General features: G+C 40.5%; 2 protein-coding genes across 5 annotated transcripts in view; one reads left to right on the forward strand and one right to left on the reverse strand.

Moving 5' to 3' along the window:
* The window catches only part of CYFIP1 (cytoplasmic FMR1 interacting protein 1), a 147,489-nt gene extending 126,183 nt beyond the window's left edge, over nucleotides 1-21,306 (forward strand). For all 3 annotated transcript variants that reach the window (XM_025437515.3, XM_025437514.3, XM_049107986.1), the window contains exons 25-31: nucleotides 1,228-1,318; nucleotides 2,390-2,520; nucleotides 9,128-9,200; nucleotides 9,736-9,830; nucleotides 17,477-17,715; nucleotides 18,025-18,172; nucleotides 20,494-21,306. In XM_025437515.3, the coding sequence (XP_025293300.1) occupies nucleotides 1,228-1,318; nucleotides 2,390-2,520; nucleotides 9,128-9,200; nucleotides 9,736-9,830; nucleotides 17,477-17,715; nucleotides 18,025-18,172; nucleotides 20,494-20,658 (942 nt within the window). In that variant the 3' untranslated portion in view covers nucleotides 20,659-21,306. The remainder of the gene's footprint in view (nucleotides 1-1,227; nucleotides 1,319-2,389; nucleotides 2,521-9,127; nucleotides 9,201-9,735; nucleotides 9,831-17,476; nucleotides 17,716-18,024; nucleotides 18,173-20,493) is intronic.
* A 1,154-nt stretch (nucleotides 21,307-22,460) lies between these two features.
* The window catches only part of NIPA2 (NIPA magnesium transporter 2), a 32,568-nt gene continuing 30,926 nt past the window's right edge, over nucleotides 22,461-24,102 (reverse strand). For both annotated transcript variants that reach the window (XM_049107996.1, XM_025437517.3), the window contains one exon: nucleotides 22,461-23,934. In XM_049107996.1, coding sequence (XP_048963953.1) covers nucleotides 23,300-23,934 — 635 coding nt within the window. In that variant the 3' untranslated portion in view covers nucleotides 22,461-23,299. The remainder of the gene's footprint in view (nucleotides 23,935-24,102) is intronic.

Here is a 24,102-nt window from a genome sequence, read left to right on the forward strand (position 1 = left end):
GCACAGCAAAGGATACAGTCAACAAAACTAAGACAACCTACAGAATGGGAGAAGATACTGCAAATGACATATCAGATAAAGGGCTAGTTCCCAAGATCTATAAAGAACTTATTAAACTCAACACCAAAGAAACAAACAATCCAATCATGAAATGGGCAAAAGACATGAAGAGAAATCTCACAGAGGAAGACATAGACATGGCCAACAAGCACATGAGAAAATGCTCTGCATCACTGGCCATCAGGGAAATACAAATCAAAACCACAATGAGATACCACCTCACACCAGTGAGAATGGGGAAAATTAACAAGGCAGGAAACAACAAATGTTGGAGAGGATGCGGAGAAAAGGGAACCCTCATACACTGTTGGTGGGAATGTGAATTGGTGCAGCCACTCTGGAAAACTGTGTGGAGGTTCCTCAAAGAGTTGAAAATTGACCTGCCCTATGACCCAGCAATTGCACTGCTGGGGATTTACCCCAAAGATACAGATGCAATGAAACGCCGGGACACCTGCACCCCGATGTTTATAGCAGCAATGTCCACAGTAGCCAAACTGTGGAAGGAGCCTCGGTGTCCATCGAAAGATGAATGGATAAAGAAGATGTGGTTTATGTATACAATGGAATATTACTCAGCCATTAGAAATGACAAATACCCACCATTTGCTTCAACGAGGATGGAACTGGAGGGTATTATGCTGAGTGAAGTAAGTCAGTCGGAGAAGGACAAACATTATATGTTCTCATTCATGTGGGGAATATAAATAATAGTGAAAGGGAATATAAGGGAAGGGAGAAGAAATGTGTGGGAAATATCAGAAAGGGAGACAGAACGTAAAGACTGCTAACTCTGGGAAACGAACTAGGGGTGGTAGAAGGGCGGAGGGCGGGGGGTGGGAGTGAATGGGTGATGGGCACTGGGGGTTATTCTGTATGTTGATAAATTGAACACCAATAAAAAATAAATTAAAAAAAAAAGATCACTTGCCTCCTGAAAGGGGATTGTGTTTGAGAACGTAAATTTGGTTAGTCCTATAAAGTCACCCTACCCTGGTAGACATTTTATTTCTGTGGATCGGATTTCCTTTCCCTGTGGAAGTGATTCTCAGTCCTGCTCGTTGCCATGTATTTTACTAACAGACTCCTTTTTAGAAGCCCCATACACCACTCACAACCTCTGGGGTGGTGGCGGCCAGTGGTTAATGCAGCCTGTCTCTCCTGCAGCTACAAGGCACAATCCTGCAGTACGTGAAGACACTGATGGAGGTGATGCCTAAGATCTGCCGCCTGCCCCGGCATGAGTATGGCTCCCCTGGTGAGTGCGGCCCCTCCCTGGGGGTGAAGCATGGAGGAGACAGCATAAGTGTTCAAACTACAGTGCATCAAACAATTCAGACTTTACTGAAAAGGATAGGATCTGCTTTCCCTGTGTGGGAGGATGCAGGGCACCTAATCAGAGTCTGATTGTTTCCGGTAGAATGAACAAACCGCCTTTCAACTGGGAGCAAGTACGTGGGAAGTGTGCTGTTGGCAGGGAGGCAGTACCCATTAGTCACCGATGGGTGATGGGGCTCTGACATTGTGAGGCCCTGACTATTATTGTACAGCACTAGGACCTTGAAAATCACCAACTGGGGAGAGGCAGGGCACTGAGCTGCCAGGTCCAACTGCCCTGGGGATCCTTGCCAAATGGCAGTTGGGATCTGACATGTTGGGATGAGGAATTTAAAACCTGTTATATCTCTAACTTTGTTCTTCTTAGAGTTATTTTGGCTATTCTAGGTCTTCTGCATGACCAAATAAATTCTAGTGTCAGCTTGTGGATTTTTGGCTGGGTCAGCATTTGAATGTATAGATTAAATATTAACCTTCTTTCCAATTCTTAGGCCTGGTCTTTTGTGCCTTATCACAATGTGCAGGATCTCCAGGACAGTGATTAAAATGTGTTGTCTTGCTCTGGAGCTCAGGGAGAAAGTATGTAGGTTTTACCACTGAGAATGACATTAGCTGCAGGTTCTTTGTAGATGTGCAGATTAAGTATGTTCCCTTCTATACCTATGAAGGGATGCTGAATTTTCTCAAAACCATTTCTGTTTCTGCTGGAGATGATGGTGTGGTGTTTCTCCTTTATTCTTGCAATGTGACACCTCCTCAGAAGATACAGGGTTGAGAGAGAAGCTTTGGAGCTGAGGCCCAAGGCCCAGGTGATGCACAGACTACTGTTGCAAGAAAGAGGTTGGGTTTGGGGGACATGTGACCATCTCCGTAGCAGGCACAGTGGCAGCATCAGAAGATGTTTCCTGGCCAGCATAAGTGCCCCGAGCCACAGACCCCAGGCTGTGCCCCCACCCTCCCCAGTCTCCCCATTCACTCTCTGTTACCATAGGTATCCTAGAGTTCTTCCACCACCAGCTGAAGGACATTGTTGAGTATGCGGAGCTGAAGACAGTGTGCTTCCAGAACCTGCGGGAAGTGGGCAATGCCGTCCTCTTCTGCTTGCTCATTGAGCAGAGCCTGGTGAGTGCCCAGCCATACAAGCCCCAGGCCATGGATTCCCCATAGGTGACAGGAAAAGGTATTTTTTAGAGGTCTGATTTAATGGGGGTAAAGGGAGTAGGTATTATAAAGCACCAGTGTGTGTGTGTGTGTGTGTGTGTGTGTGTGTGTGTGAGAGAGAGAGAGAGACTGCATACAATTTAATTTGAATTTGTCTCCTGTACCTGAAAAACAGAACAATGTAGTTCATCATTTAAGAATGTTTTACTATGTGAGTGCTGTGGAATGTTTTATTATGTTGTTTTTAGTATGTCTAAACAAACATGTGACATATATGTAAGGTATAAAGCTCTGCTGCCCGGGAGAGCTGTTTGCATGATGGAAAGTTCTGTATCTGAGACTTTTGAGCACTCACAGTGTAGCTCAGTGTAACTGAAAAACTGATTCTTAAAGTTTGTAGAATTTTAATTATGTTATGTTTAAAAATCTACAATGTCCCATGACTATTGGCAGTGGACAGCATAATAAAGCAGATGCCAGAAGCTTAGCAATACTGAGAAATTGCACCAGGGGACACCTGTTCTCTCCACTGATTAAGTCCTTGTGGTATCATTGAGCTGTTCCTCATTCCCCTCACAAAAACTGACTGGAATTGGAAAACCTAGTGACTGTAACAGAATCTCTTGTGGCCTTACTCAGGTTTTCTCTCTGTGACTAAAGAGGTGGGCAGCTTCATTTGTTGCTTGCTCTTCCTATTCTGTTAAATCCTCCACTGTGTCTTGTGCCCATTCTTCTACAGCTTATTTATGGAAGTTCTTTGTATATCCTTTGTGTGTTACACATATTACATAGACTTCTCCCTGTTTGTGGTTTGTCTTTTCACTCAGATAGTGGTGACTTTATATATGTATATATATATATATACACACATATACAGTATAAACTGATATTATTATTTTTTTTTAATTTATGATAGTCACACAGAGAGAGAGAGAGAGAGAGAGGCAGAGACACAGGCAGAGGGAGAAGCAGGCTCCATGCACCGGGAGCCCGATGTGGGATTCGATCCTGGGTCTCCAGGATCGCGCCCTGGGCCAAAGGCAGGCGCCAAACCGCTGCGCCACCCAGGGATCCTATAAACTGATATTCTTGAGTGTAGTCTCTTTTTTTGGTATAGACAGCACTTTTTGTATGTTTTTAAAGAAGTTCCTTTCTACCTAAGACTTATAAAGATTTATATTTTCATCTGAAGGTTTTAAGTGTTGCTTTTTACATTTAAGTTCATAATTCTTCTGGAATTTTTTTTTTTTTTTTTTTTTTTGTCTGTGATGTGGGAGTAGATGTTTCTTTTTTTCTCCACGGGGTTAATCAGTTGTCCCTCCTCCAGTGGCTGAAGGACCCCTCCTTTCCTTGATAATCTGTAGTGTCACCCTGTTATCTGCCAGCTTTCTGTGGATTCACTGGTCAATATCCAGGCTTTCTGCCATGACCCATTGGTCATATGTCTATCTATGGCATAACTACACATTGTCTTATTCATTATACCTCTAACTTAAATCTTGCTACCTTGCAGGACATGTTCCCTTACCATATTCTTCTTCGAGGGTATGTTGCCTCTTCATATATCTTTGCTCTGCTCTGAAAATATCAGCTTGCCAAATATATTGAAAAAGCTTACTGACATTTCAGTGTTAATTGGTTGCAGCTCTAGGCGTATTTGGGGAGATCTTTTGCTATGTTGTTTCTTAAAGCAGTCTCTTGTCTTCAGGACCCTGGGAGCTTGGCAGGGGCAGGATCATGTCTTGCAGTGACTGGGACCATGGTACTCATATGCACTTCAGGACATAGCATTCAGACTGCCATGCCTCTAGGGGCTGAGCCACTGGATCGACCTCCTTCACCCAATTAAAAAAAAAAAAAAATATATATATATATATATATAGTCGTCAGGTAGTCCAAGGTTGGATGTGGATACATCTGGGAGCTGATGGCCTCCTATCAGGACGTGCATCTTCTGACTTTCCCCTCTGTTGCTGTGTTCCTGAATAGACTCTTTCCATGTGGTGACAAAAAAAGGAACCATAGGCCATCTGAAAGTCAGCATGGACTCTGAGTGCCACCCTTTCACACAGCAGGAGTGACAGCATGAGGTGGAGGACCCACCAGAGTCACCAAGTTGGCTGGGCAGTTCTGCAAAGAGCAGGCAGGCTGGCCTTGGAGGCAGCAAGCAGCTGACATCCAGGGCAGCCTTGCTCTAAGAACATGTTAGGGAAAACTGAATCTTCTACGGGAATATCTGTGAATTTTTTTTTAAAGATTTATTTATTTTAGAGAGAGGGAGTACGTGCGATTAGAGAGAGGAGCAGAGAGAGAGAGAAGCAGACTCCCTGCTGAGTGGAGCCTGACACAGGGCTCAATCCCATGACCCTGAGATCATGATCTAAGTCAAAATCAAGAGTTAGGAAAAAAAAAAAAAATCAAGAGTTAGATGCTTAACCAACTGAACCACCCATGCACCCCAATTTTTGTGAATTTTTAACAACCAAATAAGTTAGGAAGAATTACTTAATTTGTTTTTTTAGGATTTTATTTATTTAGAGACCAATAGAGCACAAGTGGGGTGGAGGGAGGAACAGAGGGAGAGGGAGAGGGAGAGGGAGAAGCAGACTCCCCGCTGAGCAGGGAGCCCGACATGGGGCTGGATCCCCAGACCCCAGGATTATGACCTGAGCTGAAGGCAGACACTTAACTGACTAAGCCACCCAGGTGCCCTAGAAAGAATGACTTAAAATCATAATCTCTTACCATGAAGTTTAAATATTTAATATAGGAAGATTCCCTTCATGTGTGATTTTGCCTGAACACCAACATAAAGTGCATTCTTGTCCACATTTGTCTAAGTCTGAAGGTGCCATTAATCTCTGGCTTTGGGCTATGGCAGGGAGCCCCAAGTTTTACTGAGGGAAGACTGCCTTAATGGAATTGACTTAGTGGCAGGGAACCATTAGGCTGGTTTTTCCTCTGGGCTACCTGTGCTTAAAGGAAATAAGATAAACTATCAAAAGCTTTTCTTCCTTACAAAAAAGAAGATATCAAAGAGGCCTTGTGTAGACATAAAGAATTATAGAACCATAGGGGTTTGATACTGGTAGGGCAGAACTCATCTCTTGTCAGTTCAAAGGAACAGACTAAATCCACCATCAGGGCAACAATTGGACACGCATTGACTTTTGGATGGAGTGTGATGCTGTATTAGAAACTTAGGAAAAGAGGGATCCCTGGGTGTTTCAGTGGTTGAGCAGCTGCCTTCGGCCCAGGGCATGATCCCGGAGTTCCAGGATCGAGTCCCACATCGGGCTCCCTACATGGAGCCTGCTTCTCCCTCTGCCTCTGTCTGCCTCTCTCTCTCTATCACTCATGAATAAATAAATAAAATATTTAAAAGAAAAGAAAGAAAGAAACTTAGGAAAAGAGAAATCTGAAACCAAGGTGATCTTTGCTGCCTGGATTTTTTAAATTATGCCTGTTGTGCATATCTCTCATGACAAGGAAATCCCTTGTTACAGTTGTTCAGCACTCTTAAACCTCACTACAATCCATTGGGGATTGGTGCCTCAATAGTGGAGGGATCCTGTAGGCCTCAGGGGCCTGGTGAGTGCTGGGTCTCTAGTGCCCAGTTGACACAGATCCCCCTTGTCTCCTCCCGTCTGAGATCAGGCTTGTGTCTTAAGTATATACTCTTGTGCTTAGCTCCTGCAAGCACAGTACTGGGCACCCAGGAAAAAATGTTATAAATAGTTGTCAGTTGATTTGAAAACAGACTTTGGCTTATGAGCATATGAATATTTCTGAAACAATGAAAAAAAAAGATCATCTACATCTTAGTCGAATACAACAGATGCAGGGACCCCTTGCCTGGGACATACTGAGCACCATGCATGGCTGTCTTATGGATACAGTGGCTCTGCCCTGCAGGGATGTGTGTCATCGCCCCTCCTCACTCCTTCTGCTCATTATCACCCCTTTGCTTCTCCCTTCTCTGGATTCCCTTGTTAGTGCACTTATGCAAGTGTTGAAAAGCCACACTTTCTGTGTTGGGCAGGTCTACTCCCAGGTCTGGCCTGAGATTGGAAGTTGGTGGTGTTGCTTTTGTCCTTCTGGAAGTTGGAGGTGGTATTTCCCATAGTTTCACCAAGTGAAATTCTCCAAGGTGGAAGATGGCATGGCTGTTCTACTCTGTCTCAGATGGTTATGCCCAAATCCCATCAAACTCAGGGACAGGTTTGAAGACTCCAGACACTGATCTCTTCTTGATGCTTATTTTGGTCTCTCTGATGAAAGTGGTAAAAAATACATTTTAATATTTGAGTAGGTTCCCACTATTATATTTACACAGACACACACACATACACACACACACTCTGAAATACTACTCAGCCATCAAAAACCATGAAATCTTGCCATTTGCAACAACATGGATGGAACTGAGGGTATTAATGCTAAGCCATGTCAGTCAGAGAGAAATAAATATCAGATGGTTTCACTCGTGGAATTTAAGAAAAAACAGATGAACAGAGGGGAAGGGAGGAAAAATGAACAGAAAAGGAGACAAACCATAAGACACTTAACTTTAGGAAACAAATAGGGTTGCTGGAGGGGAAGTGGGTGGGGAAATAATGGGGTAACTGGGTGATGGGGATTAAGGAGGGCACTTGATGTAATGAGTACTGAGTGTTACATGCAAATAATGAATCACTACATTCTACTCCTGAAACTAATAATACACTATATGTTAAGTAAATTGGATTTAAATTAAAAATTTTTTAAACCCCAAAGAACCTAGCCTGAAAAGTTTGATTATGTAGTTTGGGGCGGGGGCGGGGGGGTTGTTATTTGTTTTTAGTTTATGCATGTGTGTATTTAATAAACTTTTAATTTTAGAATAATGTTAATTGCTTATTTGCTTTAAATGCTGGATTTATAGCTATCCTCAATTTTTCTAGTTTGGTTTGGGAGCAAAAATTTGAGCGCATTGATAATAGCACCTGGAAGCAGCACAACTGGATGAGCCACCCCTCTTGAGTGGTTTTGCTGGCCTGCAGGCTCCTTTACTGCTTGCAGAGCTCTGTTTCTGTGTGACTCTGCCCTTAGCATTCCTACGTGGCAGCAGTCATCCCTTAACCAAGTCTACCATCTGCCATCCATTGGCACTTTCTTGCAGTCAGCCACCTTCCAGCTGCCCCCCTACACTCTGTTGGTTCAGGCCGGCCGTTTACTACTCTCCATGTTACTTTTTTCACTCAACAGTAAGTAGGTCTGGAGATCATTCTACATTAGGAAATGGTGACATTTCTTATCCTTTTTGTAGCTGCAATAGTATTCCATTGACATCGCCCTCTTTTATGTGTTTACGTAGCACAGGATCATCTGATCCTGTCCCTTTTTTAATCTTGTTTCTCTCTCCTCCCCCAACATTCACCTTGAATAGAAAGCCGAGGGGAACAGGTCCTGGGTACACTAGCCCAGAGGAGGTTTCATATATTCATATACATATATTCTGCATGAGGAGCTCATGCTTTGCTGCTGGCCTCAGAAATGGAAGACAGGGTATGGAGGGGTCAGTCTGCTTCTGGAATGTCCTAGTAGAACAGATGCACTAGATTTATGTTAGTTGATAATAGGACACTCGATAAGTACAAAGTGTCTTCTCTTTCTCTTGGTCTTAGCTTAACAGTCAGTGCCACCATCTGGGGAGATTCTCAGAAGGGAAAATATCACCAATTGATCTATATCTTAACTTTCTGAAACAGTTTCTTTTGGTAATTTGTATTATTACTGTGGAATTACAAGATTTCGAGATGGGCATAGTGTAGGAGGCCTGAGAGAGAGCTTATTCACATCTTCTGGTGAGCACACCAATCTTTAGGGCCCTTCTCTATTGTTTCAGAGCCCTTAGAATCTGGAAAAATGCCTTGTTCTTTGGGTTTATGGTAAGTTTTTAGGAGTTCTGCAACCCCTTGATATTGGAGGGTAAACTTTCCCTCTATACTGCAATATTCTGGAGAATGGATCTTCTGTAGGGTTTTTATTACCTCTTTATTTTTTTTTTTGTTTTTTAAGATTTTATTTATTTACTAATGAGAGATACAGAGAGAGAGAGAGAGAGAGAGAGAGAGAGGCAGAGACACAGGCAGAGGGAGAAGCAGGCTCCATGCAGAGAGCCCGATGCGGGACTCAGTCCCAGGTCTCGAGGATCAGGCCCTGGGCTGAAGGCGGCGCTAAACTGCTGAGCCACCGGGGCTGCCCCTATTACCTCTTTAGAGGTGTTATGATCCAAAAGCAATATTCAGTGCTGGTTTTTACTCATGTCTGGATTTAAATTAATTAAAAGTAAATACAATTTAAAGATCAGTTCTTCAGGTGTACTACCCACATGTGGCTGGTAACTATATCAGTGTGTAGCACAAACAGAGAATATTTCCATCATCCCAGACAGTTCTGCACAGTGCTGCTTAGAATATTTATTTTACATTAAATGGCAAAGATCTTGTTTTTAGCACCATACTTATCTGTTTGTCTTTGTGATGAGGTAAACTTCCAAATGCAACCTTCTTTTCTTTTGCTCTAGTCTTTAGAAGAAGTGTGTGACCTGTTGCATGCAGCTCCATTTCAGAACATCTTGCCGAGAGTCCATGTGAAAGGTGAGTCTCTGACCGGGGAGTTTAGACTGCCCTTTGCAGTGGTGACACTTTGTCCTTCTGACCAGAGAATTTAGTGCCAGTTTTGTTTGAGTTTGGTGCCTGTTCATTCATAACTGGAGGTAATTGGTAATGTAACATGGTTAAATTAATATTGAATAATTGAAATAGTAAAGGCTGAAATGATATGTCTTGGATGTGCTTCAAAATAGCTCTCATGCTGTCCCATAAATACTCAACATCTATGAAACACGAGTGTCATGAATTGATACTCGTGCAGCAAATGGGTACAGAGGGTTTTGTACTCTTCTCTGATTTTGATTACATTTGGTATTTTCATGTTTTAAAAAAAGAATATTGAACAGAAAATCAGTTCTGTCATTTTGAATTAAAATATCAAGCCAGTTCTGTAGTGTTCAGAGAGAATCTGTATAATGTTCATCTAAGAAATCTTTCATTTGTTTCTTTGACAAAATGAAACTTTGGCAGTTGTTTTTTTTACAGAGGAACAGAAATTAAAATATTTTTTCCACTGCAGAGGGAGAGAGACTTGATGCCAAAATGAAAAGACTAGAATCAAAGTACGCCCCGCTTCATCTTGTCCCTCTGATTGAAAGACTGGGGACCCCTCAGGTAATGGATACTCTGGCAGCTGTCACTGTTGCAAGCTTGGTATCCACATCAGGCCACTGGTGGGCTGGAGCTTCAGCATACAGGCTCTGGGTGATCCACCCTGGAAAGCATCATGAAGTCAGATGGGCCTTTAGGCCTTGGTGTCTCTAGTGGGGTTCTTAATAGGACTTTGTCACAGGGTGGTTGGGAAGTTTGAGCTAACATGTGCAAAGGGCTTCAGACATCACCAGCACATAAAATGTACACAGTAAATGTTACTTGTTTTTTCTATCTCTTCATGAAGAGGACTTTTTTCATAAGTTTTTAATAACAGAAGAAAGTGGGAGTCTCATATAGGAGGCAAGGTGTCGGGGTAGAGCTCCATGATTTCATATCAACTTAAGCTAGATCAGGGTTTCTCAGTTGCAGCACTATCCCCAGTTTGGACCAGATAATTATTTGTTGTGATGAATTGTCCTATGAACTGTAGGATATTTAGCAGTATCTCTGGTACAACAGCCTCATGGAGGTATAGCATAGAAGCAGCAGTTTGAAAAACACCTGGGTCAACTGAAATAGTCATTTGCTCATCTTTGAGTGTGTCCTGGAGGGACAGAGATCCTTGGGAGACTTCTCCCAGAACAAAGGAGCCATCAGGCACCATTTCCAACCCCTGCCCCCCAGCATGAACACATGGTCACCTGCAGTAAACAGTACCCTGCTGACACTGACTACCTGACTTGCTAACACTGTTGCCCTGCTCCCGTGTGCTGTGCTGCAGTGGATCTGCACTCTCCAGACAGGTTTGCCTCAATCCTGGCAGAGCAGGAACCCTCTTGCAGAGGACTGGTGCTGTGCAAACCTTGCTAACACCGTCATACATGGCTCCCACTTCTCACCATTGTAGCTCTGTCTCCCAGTGCACTCTTGGCCAGAGCCCATCTAGAGTGGTGCTACAGGCCTGGCAGTGTGAGAGCACCGCAACAGGGACCAGCACCACTTTAAAGTGACTCTTACCCTGGAGAGAGGGAAAGAAAACCACACACACCAGTCAGAGGGCCCAGTAATGGGCTGAGGGCAGACAGCTGGGCTGGCTGCAAGCCTTGCCCACGAGTGAAAGCTCAGGGAACAGCACAGGGAAAGCACAGTGTAGTTTGGTGGTACCACATCTCTGGCAAATACCTAGTCCAACTTAGCTCAAGCTGTAAGTGGCACGAGATTGGCCTACTAACACCACAGGGACCAAGCGCTGGCCACAGCAGGCAAAGAGAGCCACTGCAGACAGCTAGACTAAGGAAAAAGCATCCTAGCCACAATAGCACGGCATGCATAACACATATAGGAGACACCCCTGAAGTGCTAGGTTCTGGTGAACAGGGGACACTGCATGGTGGTGACCTCTTCTTCATAAGGCCACTACTGTCAAGAGCAGGAGACATAGCTGATTTTCCCAACACATAGAAACAGAGAGTTAAAGAAAATGAGGAGAGAGAGGAATGTGTCCCAAATGAAAGACCAGGACAAAAATCATAAGAGACTTAAGCAATTGGAGATCAGTAATATGCCTGATAGAGAATTTAGAGTAATTATCATAAAGATACTCATTGGGCTTGAAAAAAAAAGTAGAAGACAAGAGTGAGACCCTTTACAACAATAACAACAACAAGGAACCAATCAGAGATGAAGTACACAATAAATGAAATTAAAGTACACTAGATGGGCAGCCTGGGTGGCTTAGCGGTTTAGCGCCACCTTCAGCCCAGGATGTCGGGCTCCCTGCATGGAGCCTGCTTCTCCTGCCTGTGTCTCTGCCTCTTTCTCTCTCTGTGTCTCTCATGAATATAAATAAAATCTTTAAAAAAAATAAAATGCACTAGATGAAATAAATAGTAGGCTAGAGGAAGCAGAAGAATGAATCAGTGACCTGGAGGACAAAGTATTAGAAAGTAGTCAAGCTAAGCAGGTAAGAGGGAAAAGGTTATGCAAAATGAGAATAGACATAGGGAACTCAGCAACATGATCAAGTATAACATTCACATTATAGGGATCCCCGAAGAAGGGAGAGAAAAGGGGGCAGAAAATTTATTTGAAGAAATAATAGATGAACACTTCACAAATCTGGGGAAACAAAAGTCCAGATCCAGGAGGCACAGAGAGCCACCAACACAATCAAGCCAAAGAGGTCCACACCAAGACACATACTACTTAAAATAGCAAAAAGTAGTGACAGAGAATTTTAAAATCAGAAAGAGAAAACCATTATATGCAGGGAAACCTGATAAAACTATCAGTAGATTCTTCAGCAGAAAGTTTGCAGACCAAAAAGGAGTGGCATGATATACCTATTCAACATACTGAAAGGAAAAAATCAGCCAAGAATACCCTGTCCAGTAAGGCTATCATTCAAAATAGGACAGATAAAAAGTTTCTCATACAAACACAAATTAAAGGAATTCATGACTACACCAGCCCTACAAGAAATGTTGAAGGGGACTCTTTGAGTGGAAAGGAAAAACTGTAAGTAAGAGTAAGAAAAATAGGAAGTGCAAAAGCAGTAAAAATAAACATATCTGTAAAAGTCAAGGGATTTACAAAATGGTGTAAAGTATGACACCATATACCTAAAATGTGGGGGAAGACAAGTAAAAAATGGGTTCAGACTTAAGAAACCATCAACTTAATATATACTGGTTTGTGCAGAAGATGTTATATACAAACCTAATGGTAACCACAAATCAAAAACCAGTAACAGGCAAAAAATAAAGAGAAATTAATCAAAGTATATCACTAAAGCAAGCTGGCAAACTGAGAGAAGAGAGCAAGAGAAGAAAGGAAAAGAGATAAACTACAAAAATAAGTACAAAACAACTAACAAATTGGCAATAAATATGTATCTATCAATAATTTGAATGTAAATGGAGAAACTCTCCAGCAGAAGACATGGATTGACAGAATGGATGAAAAAAACAAGACCTATCTATATGCTGCTACAAGAGACTCATTTCAGACCTAAAGACACCTGCAGATTGAAAGTGAGGGGATGGAGAAACATTATGCAAATGAATGTAAAGGTAAAGGTAGGGTAGCAATATTTATATTGGACAAAACAGACTTTACATTGGACAAAACAAAGACTATAACAACATACAAAGAAGGACACTATATAATCACAAAGAAAACAATCAGAAGATAAAACAATTGAAAATGATTATGTACCCAACATGAAAGTACCTAAATATATAAAGCAGTTAATAACAAATGTAAAGTGAGAAAGCAGCAGTAATACAATAATGGTAGGGACCTTTAACACCCCACTTACATCAATGAACGACATTCAAAGAGAAAATCAACAAGGACACAGTGGCTTTGAATAACACACTAGACTAGTTGGATTTAACATATATTCAGAACATCCATCCTAAAACAGCAGGATACACATTGTTTTCAAGTGCTCCAGAATCACACATTAAATGCCCACAAAACAAATCTCAACAAATTATAAAAGATTGAAGACATGCCATGCATCTTTCCTGACCACAATACTATGAAACTAGGAGTCAACCAGAAGAGAAAATCTGGAAAGACCACAAATAACATGATACTAAACAATAAATGGGTCAACCAAGGAATCAAAAAAGAAATAAAAAATTACATAGTGACCAATAAAAATGAAAACATAGTGGTCCAGAGTGTTTGGGATGCAAAAAAGTGGTCTGAGAGGGAAGTATATAGCAATGTAGGCTTACCTCAAGAAGCAAGAACAATCTCAAACAACCTACCCTTAGGTCTAAAGGAGCCAGAGAAAGAGCAACTACAAAATCCAAAGCCAGCAGAAGGAAGTAATATTATAGCAGAAATTAATGACATAGAACCTAAAAAAACCCAAAACAAAACAATGGAACAGATCCATGAAACCAGGAGCTGTGTGTGTGTGTGTGTGTGTGTGTGTGTGTGTGTGTGTGTGTGTGTGTTTAGAGATTTATTTATTTATTCATGAGAGGCAGAGACCTAGGCAGAGGGAAAGCAGGCTCTCCACAGGGAACTCGATGCAGGACTTCATCATCCCAGATCCCACGATCACTCCCTGAGTTGAAGGCAGATGCTCAACCGCTGAGCCACCTAGGCATCCCAGGAGCTGGTTTTTTGAGAAAAAATCCACAAAGTTGATAAGCTGTTAGCTGGACTCATTTTAAAAAGAAGAGAGGAAGGACTCAAATAAAATCAGATATGAGAGGAGAGACCACAAAAATACAAACAAGTATAAGAAAATATTATGAAAAATTATATGCCAACAAATTGGGCAAGCTTGAAGAAATGAATAAATTCCTAGAAACATTTAACTTCCCATACCTTAAGCAGGAATAAATAGAAAATTTAAATAGACCAGTTACCAGCAATGCAATTGAATCAGTAACCAGAAAACCCTAAGTCCAGGAACAGACAGCTTCACAGGTGAATTTTGCCAAACATTTAAAGAAGAGTTAATATCTGTTCTTCTCAAACTATTCCAAAAAAATAGAGAAAGCTTCCAAATTTATTCTATGAGGCTAGAAGCACCTTGATACCCAAACTAGATAAAAACACCACAAAAAAGAGGAGCTACAGGCCAATATCTCTGAACATAGATGCAAAAGTCCTTAACAAGGGCAGCCCCGGTGGCCCAGCGGTTTAGTGCTGCCTTCAGCCCAGAGCGTGATCCTAAAGACTGGGGATCGAGTCCCATGTTGGGCTCCCTGCATGGAGCCTGCTTCTCCCTCTGTGTGTGTCTCTGCCTCTCTCTCTCTCTCTCTCTCTCTCTCTCTCTCTCTCTCTCTCTCTCCCCCCCCACCCCCCGCTGTCTCTCATGAATAAATAAATAAAATCTTAAAAAAAAAAAGTCCTCAACAAAATATTAGCACACCAAATTCAACCAATACATTAAAAATCATTGACAATCAAGTGGGATTCATTCCTGGGATGCAGGAGTGGCTTATCCACAGATTTATCCACAGATAAATCAATGTGATAAATCGACAAGAGAAAAGATAAGAACTATATGATCATTGGGGCACCTTGGGTGGCTTAGTCGGTTAAGCGTCCTACTCTTGATTTCAGCCCAGGTCATGATCTCAGGGTTGTGAGATCAAGCCCCATGTCAGGCTCTGCGCTGGACATGGAACTTAGCTTGATTCTCTCCTCCTCCCTGTGCCTCTCCCTGCCCCCACTCTCCCTCTCAAAAAACATCAAACATGTCGTTTCAGTAGACGCAGAAAAAGGGTTTGACAAATACAGTACCCATTCATGATAAAAACCTTCAACAAAGTAAATTTAGAGGGAACATACTGCAACATAATACAGGCCTTATATGAAAAACCCACAGTGAACATCATACTCAATGGTAAAAAACAAGAGTTCTTGCCCTAAGGTCAGAAACAAGATAGGATGTCCACTCTCAACACTTTTATTCAACATAATTACTAGAAGTCTTAGCCACAGTACTCAGACAATAAAATGAAATAAAAGGCATCCAGATTGGTAAGGAAGAAGTAAAACTTGCACTATTTGCAAATGACCTGATCACTATATATACAAAACCCTAAAGACCCCACCAAAAAACTACTGGAGCTGATAAATGAATACAATTGCATTCTGTACACTGATGAAGCAGCAGAATGAGAAATTCAGACAACAATCCCATTTACAATTGTAACAAAAATAGTAAGATATCTAGGAGAAACTTAACCAAGGAGGTGAAAGACCTATAGTCTGAAAACTAAAAATATTGCTGAAAAAAATTGAAGATGACACAAATGGATAGATATATCATGCTCATGTATTGGGAGAATAAAAATTGTTATATATCCATATTACCCAAAGCAGTCTACAGATTTAATGCAATCCCTGTCAATGTACCAAGAGCATTTTTCACAGAACTCGAACAAACAATCCTAAAATTTGTATGGAAACCCTGAGTAGCCAAAGCAATCTTGAGAAAGCAAAACCAAGCTGGGGGTGTCACAATTCCACAGTTCAAGTTAATGCTGCAAAGCTGTGGTAATCAAAAACAGTGTGGTACTGGCACAAAAATGGAGATCAGTGAATAAACCCAGAGGCAATCCCACAATTACATGATTAATCTTTGACAAAGGAGCAAAGAATATGAAATGAGGAAAAGTCTCTTTTAAACAAATCATGTTGGGAAACTTAACTACATGCAAATATAGAGACCTCAACATGAGACCTCATTCCATAAAATCCTAGAAGAGAACACAGACAGTAATGTCTCTGATGTTGGCCATAACATCTTTCTAGATATGTCTCTTGAGGCAAGGAAAACTAATAAAAATAAACTGTTGGGACTTGATCGAAGTAAAAATCTTCCACATAACAGAGGATACAACCAACAAAACCAAAGACAACCTGCTGAATAGGAAGAGATATTTGCAAGTGACATCTGATGAAGGGTTACTATTCAATATATTTAAAGAATTTTAACTCAACACCAAAAGACATCCAATTAAAAACGGGCAGAAGACATGAACAGACATTTCTCTATAGAAGAAAGACATTCAGGTGGCCAGTAGACACATGAAAAGAGCTCAACATCAATCATCATCAGGGCAATGAAAGTCAAAACTACCATGAGGTATCACCTCACATCTGTCAGAATGGCTAAAAGCCCAAAGACAAGAAACCAGTGTTGCTGAGGATATTGAGAAAAAGGAACACTTGGGCACTGTTGGTGGGAATGCATACTGGTGGATCCACTCTGGAAAACAGTATGGAGTTTCCTCAAAAATCAAAAATAGGATAATAGGGTTATAAGATCCAGTAATCATACTGCTAGGTATTTACCTAGGAAATACAAAAACACTAATTTGAAAGGTTGTATGCATCCCTGTGTTTATTGCAACATTATTTATAAAAAGGTAGATTATGGAAACAGCCCACATGTCCATTGATAGATGAATGGATAAAGAAAATGTGGTATGTATGCACACACACATACACAGTGGAATATTATTCAGTCGTAAAAAATGAAATCTTGCCATTTACAACAACATGGATGGAACTAGAGAGTATAATGCTAAGTGAAATAAGCCAGTCAGTCTTTCCATATGATTTCACTTAAGTGGAATTTAAGAAACAAAGGAACAAAACAAGAGACAAATCAAAAAACAGACTCTACAGAGAACAAATTGATGGTTACTAGAGAGGAGGTGGGTGGGGTGTATGGGTGAAATAGGTGAGGGATATAAAGAGTACACTTAATGAGCACTGAGTGATATATGGAATTGTTGAATCACTGTCTTAGACACCTGAAACTAATTATAATATTGCATGTTAATCGTACTGGATTTAAATTTAAGAAAATTTTTTGAAAAAACAGTGTCCCTGGCCTCTACCAACTAGCTGCCGTTCCTCTCACTCCAAGCTGTGACCACCAGAACTGTCTCCACACATTGCCACATTTCCTCTGGAGGCAAAATCACTCCCAGTTAAGAACAGCTATACTAGGCAATTCTTGACTGAAATACATTTAATCTAAGACCTACATGCTTATTTCTAAAAATCTTCTTCTGCTAATTAAGATAGTTTTCCAGTAAGTCAGAAACGAATCTGAGTAGTTTGGTTTCAGCAGTTTCTACCCTCCTGCCATGGCTCATAACGTTCTGTCCTTCCTGCAGCAAATTGCCATAGCAAGAGAGGGGGACTTGCTGACAAAGGAACGTCTCTGCTGTGGCCTGTCTATGTTTGAAGTCATCCTGACTCGGATCCGGACCTTTCTGGATGATCCTATCTGGCGTGGACCTCTCCCCAGCAATGGAGTCATGCATGTGGACGAGTGTGTTGAGTTTCACAGACTGTGGAGTGCCATGCAGTTTGTCTACTGTATTCCTGTGGGAACACACGAGTTTACAGTCGAGTAAGTATGTGCTCAGTGGATGGGGAAATGGGAGCAGGCTAACACAGAAGACTGTTCCTCTGGAAGTTTGATGAGCTGCTTCAAAGCCACTTAAGTGGAGGTTCTTAGGTGACATGGGGAAGTTTCCTTCACCCATGGAAACGTAGGCACACTGAGTATGTCCACAGACTTCACATCACCTGCTGCTCAGTGTTCCTGTCCTGGCCGGTTCCAAGTAGATTCCTTGATCATTGATGTCTGGACACAAATTTGTAAGAGTTTATAATCTTTTGTTGGTTGTCCATTGAGCTTGCTACTTCCTGTTTGTAGGCAGTGCTTTGGCGATGGGCTCCACTGGGCTGGCTGCATGATCATCGTCCTTCTTGGGCAACAGCGCCGCTTCGCTGTCCTGGATTTTTGCTACCATCTGCTTAAAGTCCAGAAACATGACGGCAAAGATGAGATTATCAAAAATGTGGTATGTGGAAGATTCACAAAATCATCATATTTGTATTTATAAAAAAAGTTCTTTTGCGGGGAATGTTTTTATCCCAGTATGTAAGGTGACAACAACTTAAGCTTTCTTTTCATTTCCAAAATGAATCTAAATCTACGTGATAAGTAAATCAGTCAGGCAGTTAAAGTACTAATTGTTCAATTTTCTTTCTCTTTGTAGGGTACTTAGATCTGCTTCATATTATACAACCTCATGGGATCTGCATTTTCAGATTATTGGCATACTATTCCAGTCTTCTGGCTTGTCAGTGAACTGTGTGTGCTTTGTTTTGTCTGTTTGCTTGTTTTGGCTGCCTTTAAGATCTTTTTCCCTTTGTCATTTTATGGATTCTTTGTAATTGAATTCTAGAGAATACTCAGCCTTATCTTTCCAAATATTTTAGTCTTTCTTCCATTCTCTATTTTCTCTTTTAGGACTGCAATTACATGCTTGTTAACATTCTTCTGGCTCCCTTATCCTGTTAGTTTTCTAATTAGTTTCCTGATCCACAACAGATTGCCACAGGCTTAGTGGTTTAAAACTGATGTTCATTCTCTCAGTTCTGTAGGCCAGAAATCTGGGTAGAGCATGACTCAGCTGGGTCCTTCATCATCTCAAGGCCAAATTCAGTGTATCTGCAGGTCTGTGTTTCTGTATGCAGCGTCTGGGGATGAATCTGCTTCCAGGCTCATTCGGGGGGATGACTGGACAAAGTCCCTTGCAGGTGGACTGAGGTCCCTATTTCTTCCTGGCTGTTAGCCCACATCTCAAGTCCTACCTATGTTTCTAGTCTTTCAACTTTCCTTTCCACCATATCTCCTTCTCTTATATGATTGAGTTCACCTGGAAAATCCAGGGTACTTTCTTCATTTTAAAATTTATCATCTTAACTATGTTTTTAAAGTCTGTAGGTAACACGTTCATAGGTTCTGGGGATTGGGACATGGATGTCTTCCAGGGGCCACTCTACCTCCCGTATCTCCATTTTCTTGTCTCTCTAGGCTGTTCCCAGAGTACTGTATTATACAGTAACTAATTTACTTCAGCTCTGTCTAATCTGTTTTTAATTTTGAATATAAGTTCATATTGAAAAGTTTAATTTGGTTCTTCAAATCTTAGTGGTGATTATTTTATCTTCAATGAATTTTTATTTTTATACATTTCATGTATTTTATATCATGTTATTCTAATATCTGAAGCCTCAGAGACTTACCTGAAAATCTGAGGTGTTTTGTGTGTTAGGTTTATTTGCCAGCTCTTGTCCAATTGAACTTAATTTGGATTGCCTTTTTTTTTTTTTTAAGATTTATTTATTTGAGGGAAACTCAAGCAGATTCCCCACTGAGCATGGAGCCCAACGTGGGGCTTGATCTCACACCCTAAAAAATCATGACCTGAGCCAAAACCAAGTTGGGCACTCAACCAACTTTACCACCCAAGCGCCCCATGGATTGCTTTTCTCCCAAGATTTTTTTTTTTAAAGATTACTTATTTATTCATGAGACACAGAGAAAGAGGCAGAGATACAGGCAGAGATACAAGCAGGCTCCATGCAGGAAGCCCGATGTGAGACTCAATCCCAGGTTTCCAGAATTAGGCCCTGGGCTGAAGGCCAGCGTTAAACCACTGAGCCACCCGAGCTCCCCTTTCCCAAGATTTTTATTTGCTTCTCATATCCATGGACTGTTACCAAATGGGGTCACCTAGTCCTGGCTTTATTGGGAATCTCTACATATAGTCCTGCTTGCTTGCAGCCTAGGCCATCTCATCCCACTGCTGCTGATAGCATCTGTCCCTGGGGAGGTCCTGGCTTCTGCTCTGCCTCTTGCATAGACAAAACCTACAATGCTTTTTCAGTGTTTTCCTGTGTATGTGTGTGCACATGTTTTCTTTATCCAGCTGTTATACCAGGAGGGTCTATCAAAGCACATGTCCACAAGAGCTGGAATCTAAAACTCTGAAGATTACTGGTCTTTCCCTACTGACCATATTATTTTCACCTTTATATTCCCAATTTTTAGTACACAGCAGGTTCTTAATACCTTTGTATTGAATGAATAGTAGGCCTATAAGTTGTATAGGTAAACCTGTAGTCAGTAGCATAAAACCAGTAATGTAAATGCAAAGCATATTCATTGTCCCAATAGGTATATTAAAGACACACATGCTAGTAGGTAGTTTGCTATAATTTTTATGAAAATGTGAAAATCAAAAAAAAAAAAGAAAATGTGAAAATCCTGCCATTTTGAAACATAAAGGTACACTTTTTTAATAGTAAAACATTCTAATTTTAACTGTTACAGCCGTTAAAGAAGATGGTGGAAAGAATTCGCAAGTTCCAGATTCTAAATGATGAGATAATTACTGTCTTGGACAAGTACTTAAAGTCTGGTGATGGGGAAAGCACGCCTGTGGAGCATGTTCGCTGCTTCCAGCCACCTATACACCAGTCGCTGGCCAGCAGCTGAGGACAGGGACATCATGTTTTTGAAGAGTCCCAGTACTGACTGCATTTAATAACTGTAAGGGCATGTTTTTCTTATCATAAACTATTTAGCAAGATTTTTAGGGACTATTTTTCAGTATCTCTGTGCCTGTTAAAAGGGGGTACTTTTCAATTAAAAGCTTAATTTTATAAAATTGACCTATTTTTCTAGACTAAAATTGTATATGCTTTTGGTAATTAGCCAAGTCTGAGAATATTGGCCGCTGATTGTTGCCATCATGTTCTTAGAGAATTATTTTCCATTTTTCCATGGAATGTTCCAACAGCTAGCTATGTCAGAGTGCTGCTGAGTACATCCATTTATTCCTTAGCAAAAGGATCAGTATGTTTGGGTAAAGATCTATGGACTTAAGAAACTATCAGTTCATTGTAATAAAATCCACTACCAATTAGAATTAAACTTAATGATTATTTAGCTTTTGTTTAGGGATTTTTCTGATGGTCTTTTATGAGTAACCTTTTCTAAGTCATTGTTCCCTTCCCTTTTGTGTGTCAGTGTTTCAGAAAATAGTGAACTTGATTCCTTTGCTTCTACTAAATCCAGTTGTGACAAAATCTTTTTAAGGTATGATTTAAATAAGGTTACAGAAATAAAACTAATAAAAACTTTTGTGTTTATTCTTTTATTGTTGTGACACTGCTGTTATTCCCTGCTTTGGGCAAGAATCTTTATCTGCACAGACCTGGCCCAGGAGATGAGTCTAGGTCACCCTCAGCCTTGCAAGAAGGTCATGATAGGGAGTAACTGCCTTATGGCTTTGAAAACAGAACCCTAAAATCCAGCAGCATCATACATGCTACTGAAAATAAAGTGTAAACTATTTAACCTTGAATATGAAATAGAACTGTTCTTTATAAAAAGTTACCTTAAAATGTTGCTTTTGGTAATATGATTAACTCTAGGGGCAGCGTTCTGACAGACTGAGGTAGTATCCACTCACCCTATACTGAAAGTAGAAAATATGAGTAATTAATGGCTAAATTTAAGTAGTAATTCATATTACTAAGTTCTCTAAGACTCTATTATACATTTTTGGTTTATAATTAACATTTATGTACAACTTCAAGTACTAAAGATGTTGAATTAAGAATTTATTAATGTATGCATGCTGAGTGCAGTAGCATTCATACCCATGGGAGGTGAAAATTGGTTCTTACTCTGTTATGTACAAAGTACAGATATACAGTACCTAAACACATAGTATATCTGTGATACTAAGATTACATGGGGAAGACAGGAAAAGAAAACATGTATAAGGGCTCAGAGGATTAAAAATTGCTGGGGAAAGGGGAATTTGTGTCATGAAACTTGGAGACCATTAACTCTGCCCTGATAAAGCCAATGGAGAGCTGTGTGATGGGACACAGGTCCCATCACCACCACAGTAATGCTCTGGCAACCCCCAGACAAGGACAGTGAGGCACGAGTGGTGACTGGTTACACAGTAGGGGTCAAGCTGTGTGACCTTGGGGAGGAGCAGCAGAGTGGGACCAAGTCCATGTTCTTCCTGCTACACACGTGAAAATGGTGTACTGTTTTAAGGCCAAGTAACTGCTACGATGATAGGTTCTGAAGCTGAAGTTCATTATACTAGTCTGCTTTTTTGCACACATTTGAAACTTTCCATAAACATTTTTTTCATGGACATTTTTAGGAGACCAAATTACATACTGGTCTGAACAAACTAAAAGTAAACTACTGAGTACAAAGAAACCATATTTTACAAACAACTGTATTCTAAGCATTCAGACTTAGAAAAGAACTGTTTCAATTTGTCTTTTTATTATAACATGAGCTAAATTTAAGAAATTAGCCTTTTGACTTTATTTCCCAGAGTTGTTAGAAGATCTAAATGACAACATAACTCATTATGAAAATATACTGAGAAGTACAAGGACTGATGTAAAATGGTAGTCAAGGTTCCAGGTATCAAGGGATTAGAATAAGTGAAGGATGAAACCAGTCAGGCTATATAGCCTGACAGATGCAGGATGTGCTGGTTTAGCAAGGTGCCATCAATGAGTAGGAAGACCATCAAATGTGTGCTGTTAAGTCACAGCATGAGAAACCTCTCCAATGTGCAACTTCCTTTTTTTGTTTGGTAAATTGAGTTTTTCTTCATTAAACTTAGGACTTCTTTAAGCTAACATTTCAAAATTAATTCATCAAACAGGAGTTATTTTTATAGGTAAGGTAAATCATAGGATAACCAATTAGAAAAATGCTCCTTTTAAAGTCAAAAAGCCTTCAAATGGTCAGGGACTGATGAGTGAGGATGGCAAAATGTACATTTCAGATTTTCAACACCAATGTAAAAATAAAGCATTTTTATAGACTTAAAACTGTCAGTGCATTTGGATTTTGATGAAAGAAAATTTAAAATACCTCTACAATAATACAATGTTAATAGAAATTGGCCATGTACTGAGGTCATTTTAGTGAGCTACCATCATGTAAATATAAGAAAAATAATTTCTTGGTCCAAATCAGTGAAACTTTAAAAAAGATTGTCTCTTGAGAACAATGCTTTTTCAGACACATCCTGATATTCAAAATCACTTTTATAAGACAATTACAGATTAACCTTTTAATTATATTTTTCTTAAAAAGCTGTGAGATTTCCATTTCTTCGGGAGATATTTTCACCACTGTGCTGTTCAATTCCACAGGTTAAGCTTTCTTCATTATTATTCAGAACTTCATACACGTTAGAGAGATTGCCATTCATTGTTTTTTCATCTTTTCGAAAAGACACGGGGAGACTTGCTAGACTAAAGCTGACGTCTTTAAAGGCATGCAACAAGAATATTCCCACAATGATTGTAAAGAAGCCACTCAGAGTACCAATGACATCATCAACAGGCATATCTTGCCACTCTTTAAAAAGAATAGCTGAACAAGTTAAAACTGATGTTGTAAAGAATACATAATATATCGGAGTCACAATGGAAGTGTTGAATATATCCAGGGCCCTGTTCAGGTAATTAATCTGTGTGCTCACACAGACTATAAGGCTCAGCAGCAGAATCCAGGCCAGGGGATGTCGCAGCACAGGCTTTCCAGCAAACAGCTCTTTGATTGCAATGCCCAGGCCCTTAACACAGGAGACTGAAAATGCTCCAATTACAGAGCAGATTGTTATATACACAAGAATATTTGTCTGTCCATGGCGAGGTCCCACCACGAAGATTAATATCAATGACACAATGACCACAAGTGTTGCAAAGACCACAAAACCTGGAGGCAAAGAAAAGCTGTGTTTAGCCAAATACAGAATAAAAAAAAACCCTGAAAATCCAAAATAAATATTAACTCAATAGGAAGGAGAAAAGGAGTGGCCTTAAAATAAATACTAGCTTTCTCTTGCTGTCCCAGCAAAAGTGCATTCATAAAAATTTTGTTAAA

Source organism: Canis lupus, chromosome 3 (assembly GCF_003254725.2).
Source record: "Canis lupus dingo isolate Sandy chromosome 3, ASM325472v2, whole genome shotgun sequence".
NCBI classification, from domain to species: domain Eukaryota; kingdom Metazoa; phylum Chordata; class Mammalia; order Carnivora; family Canidae; genus Canis; species Canis lupus.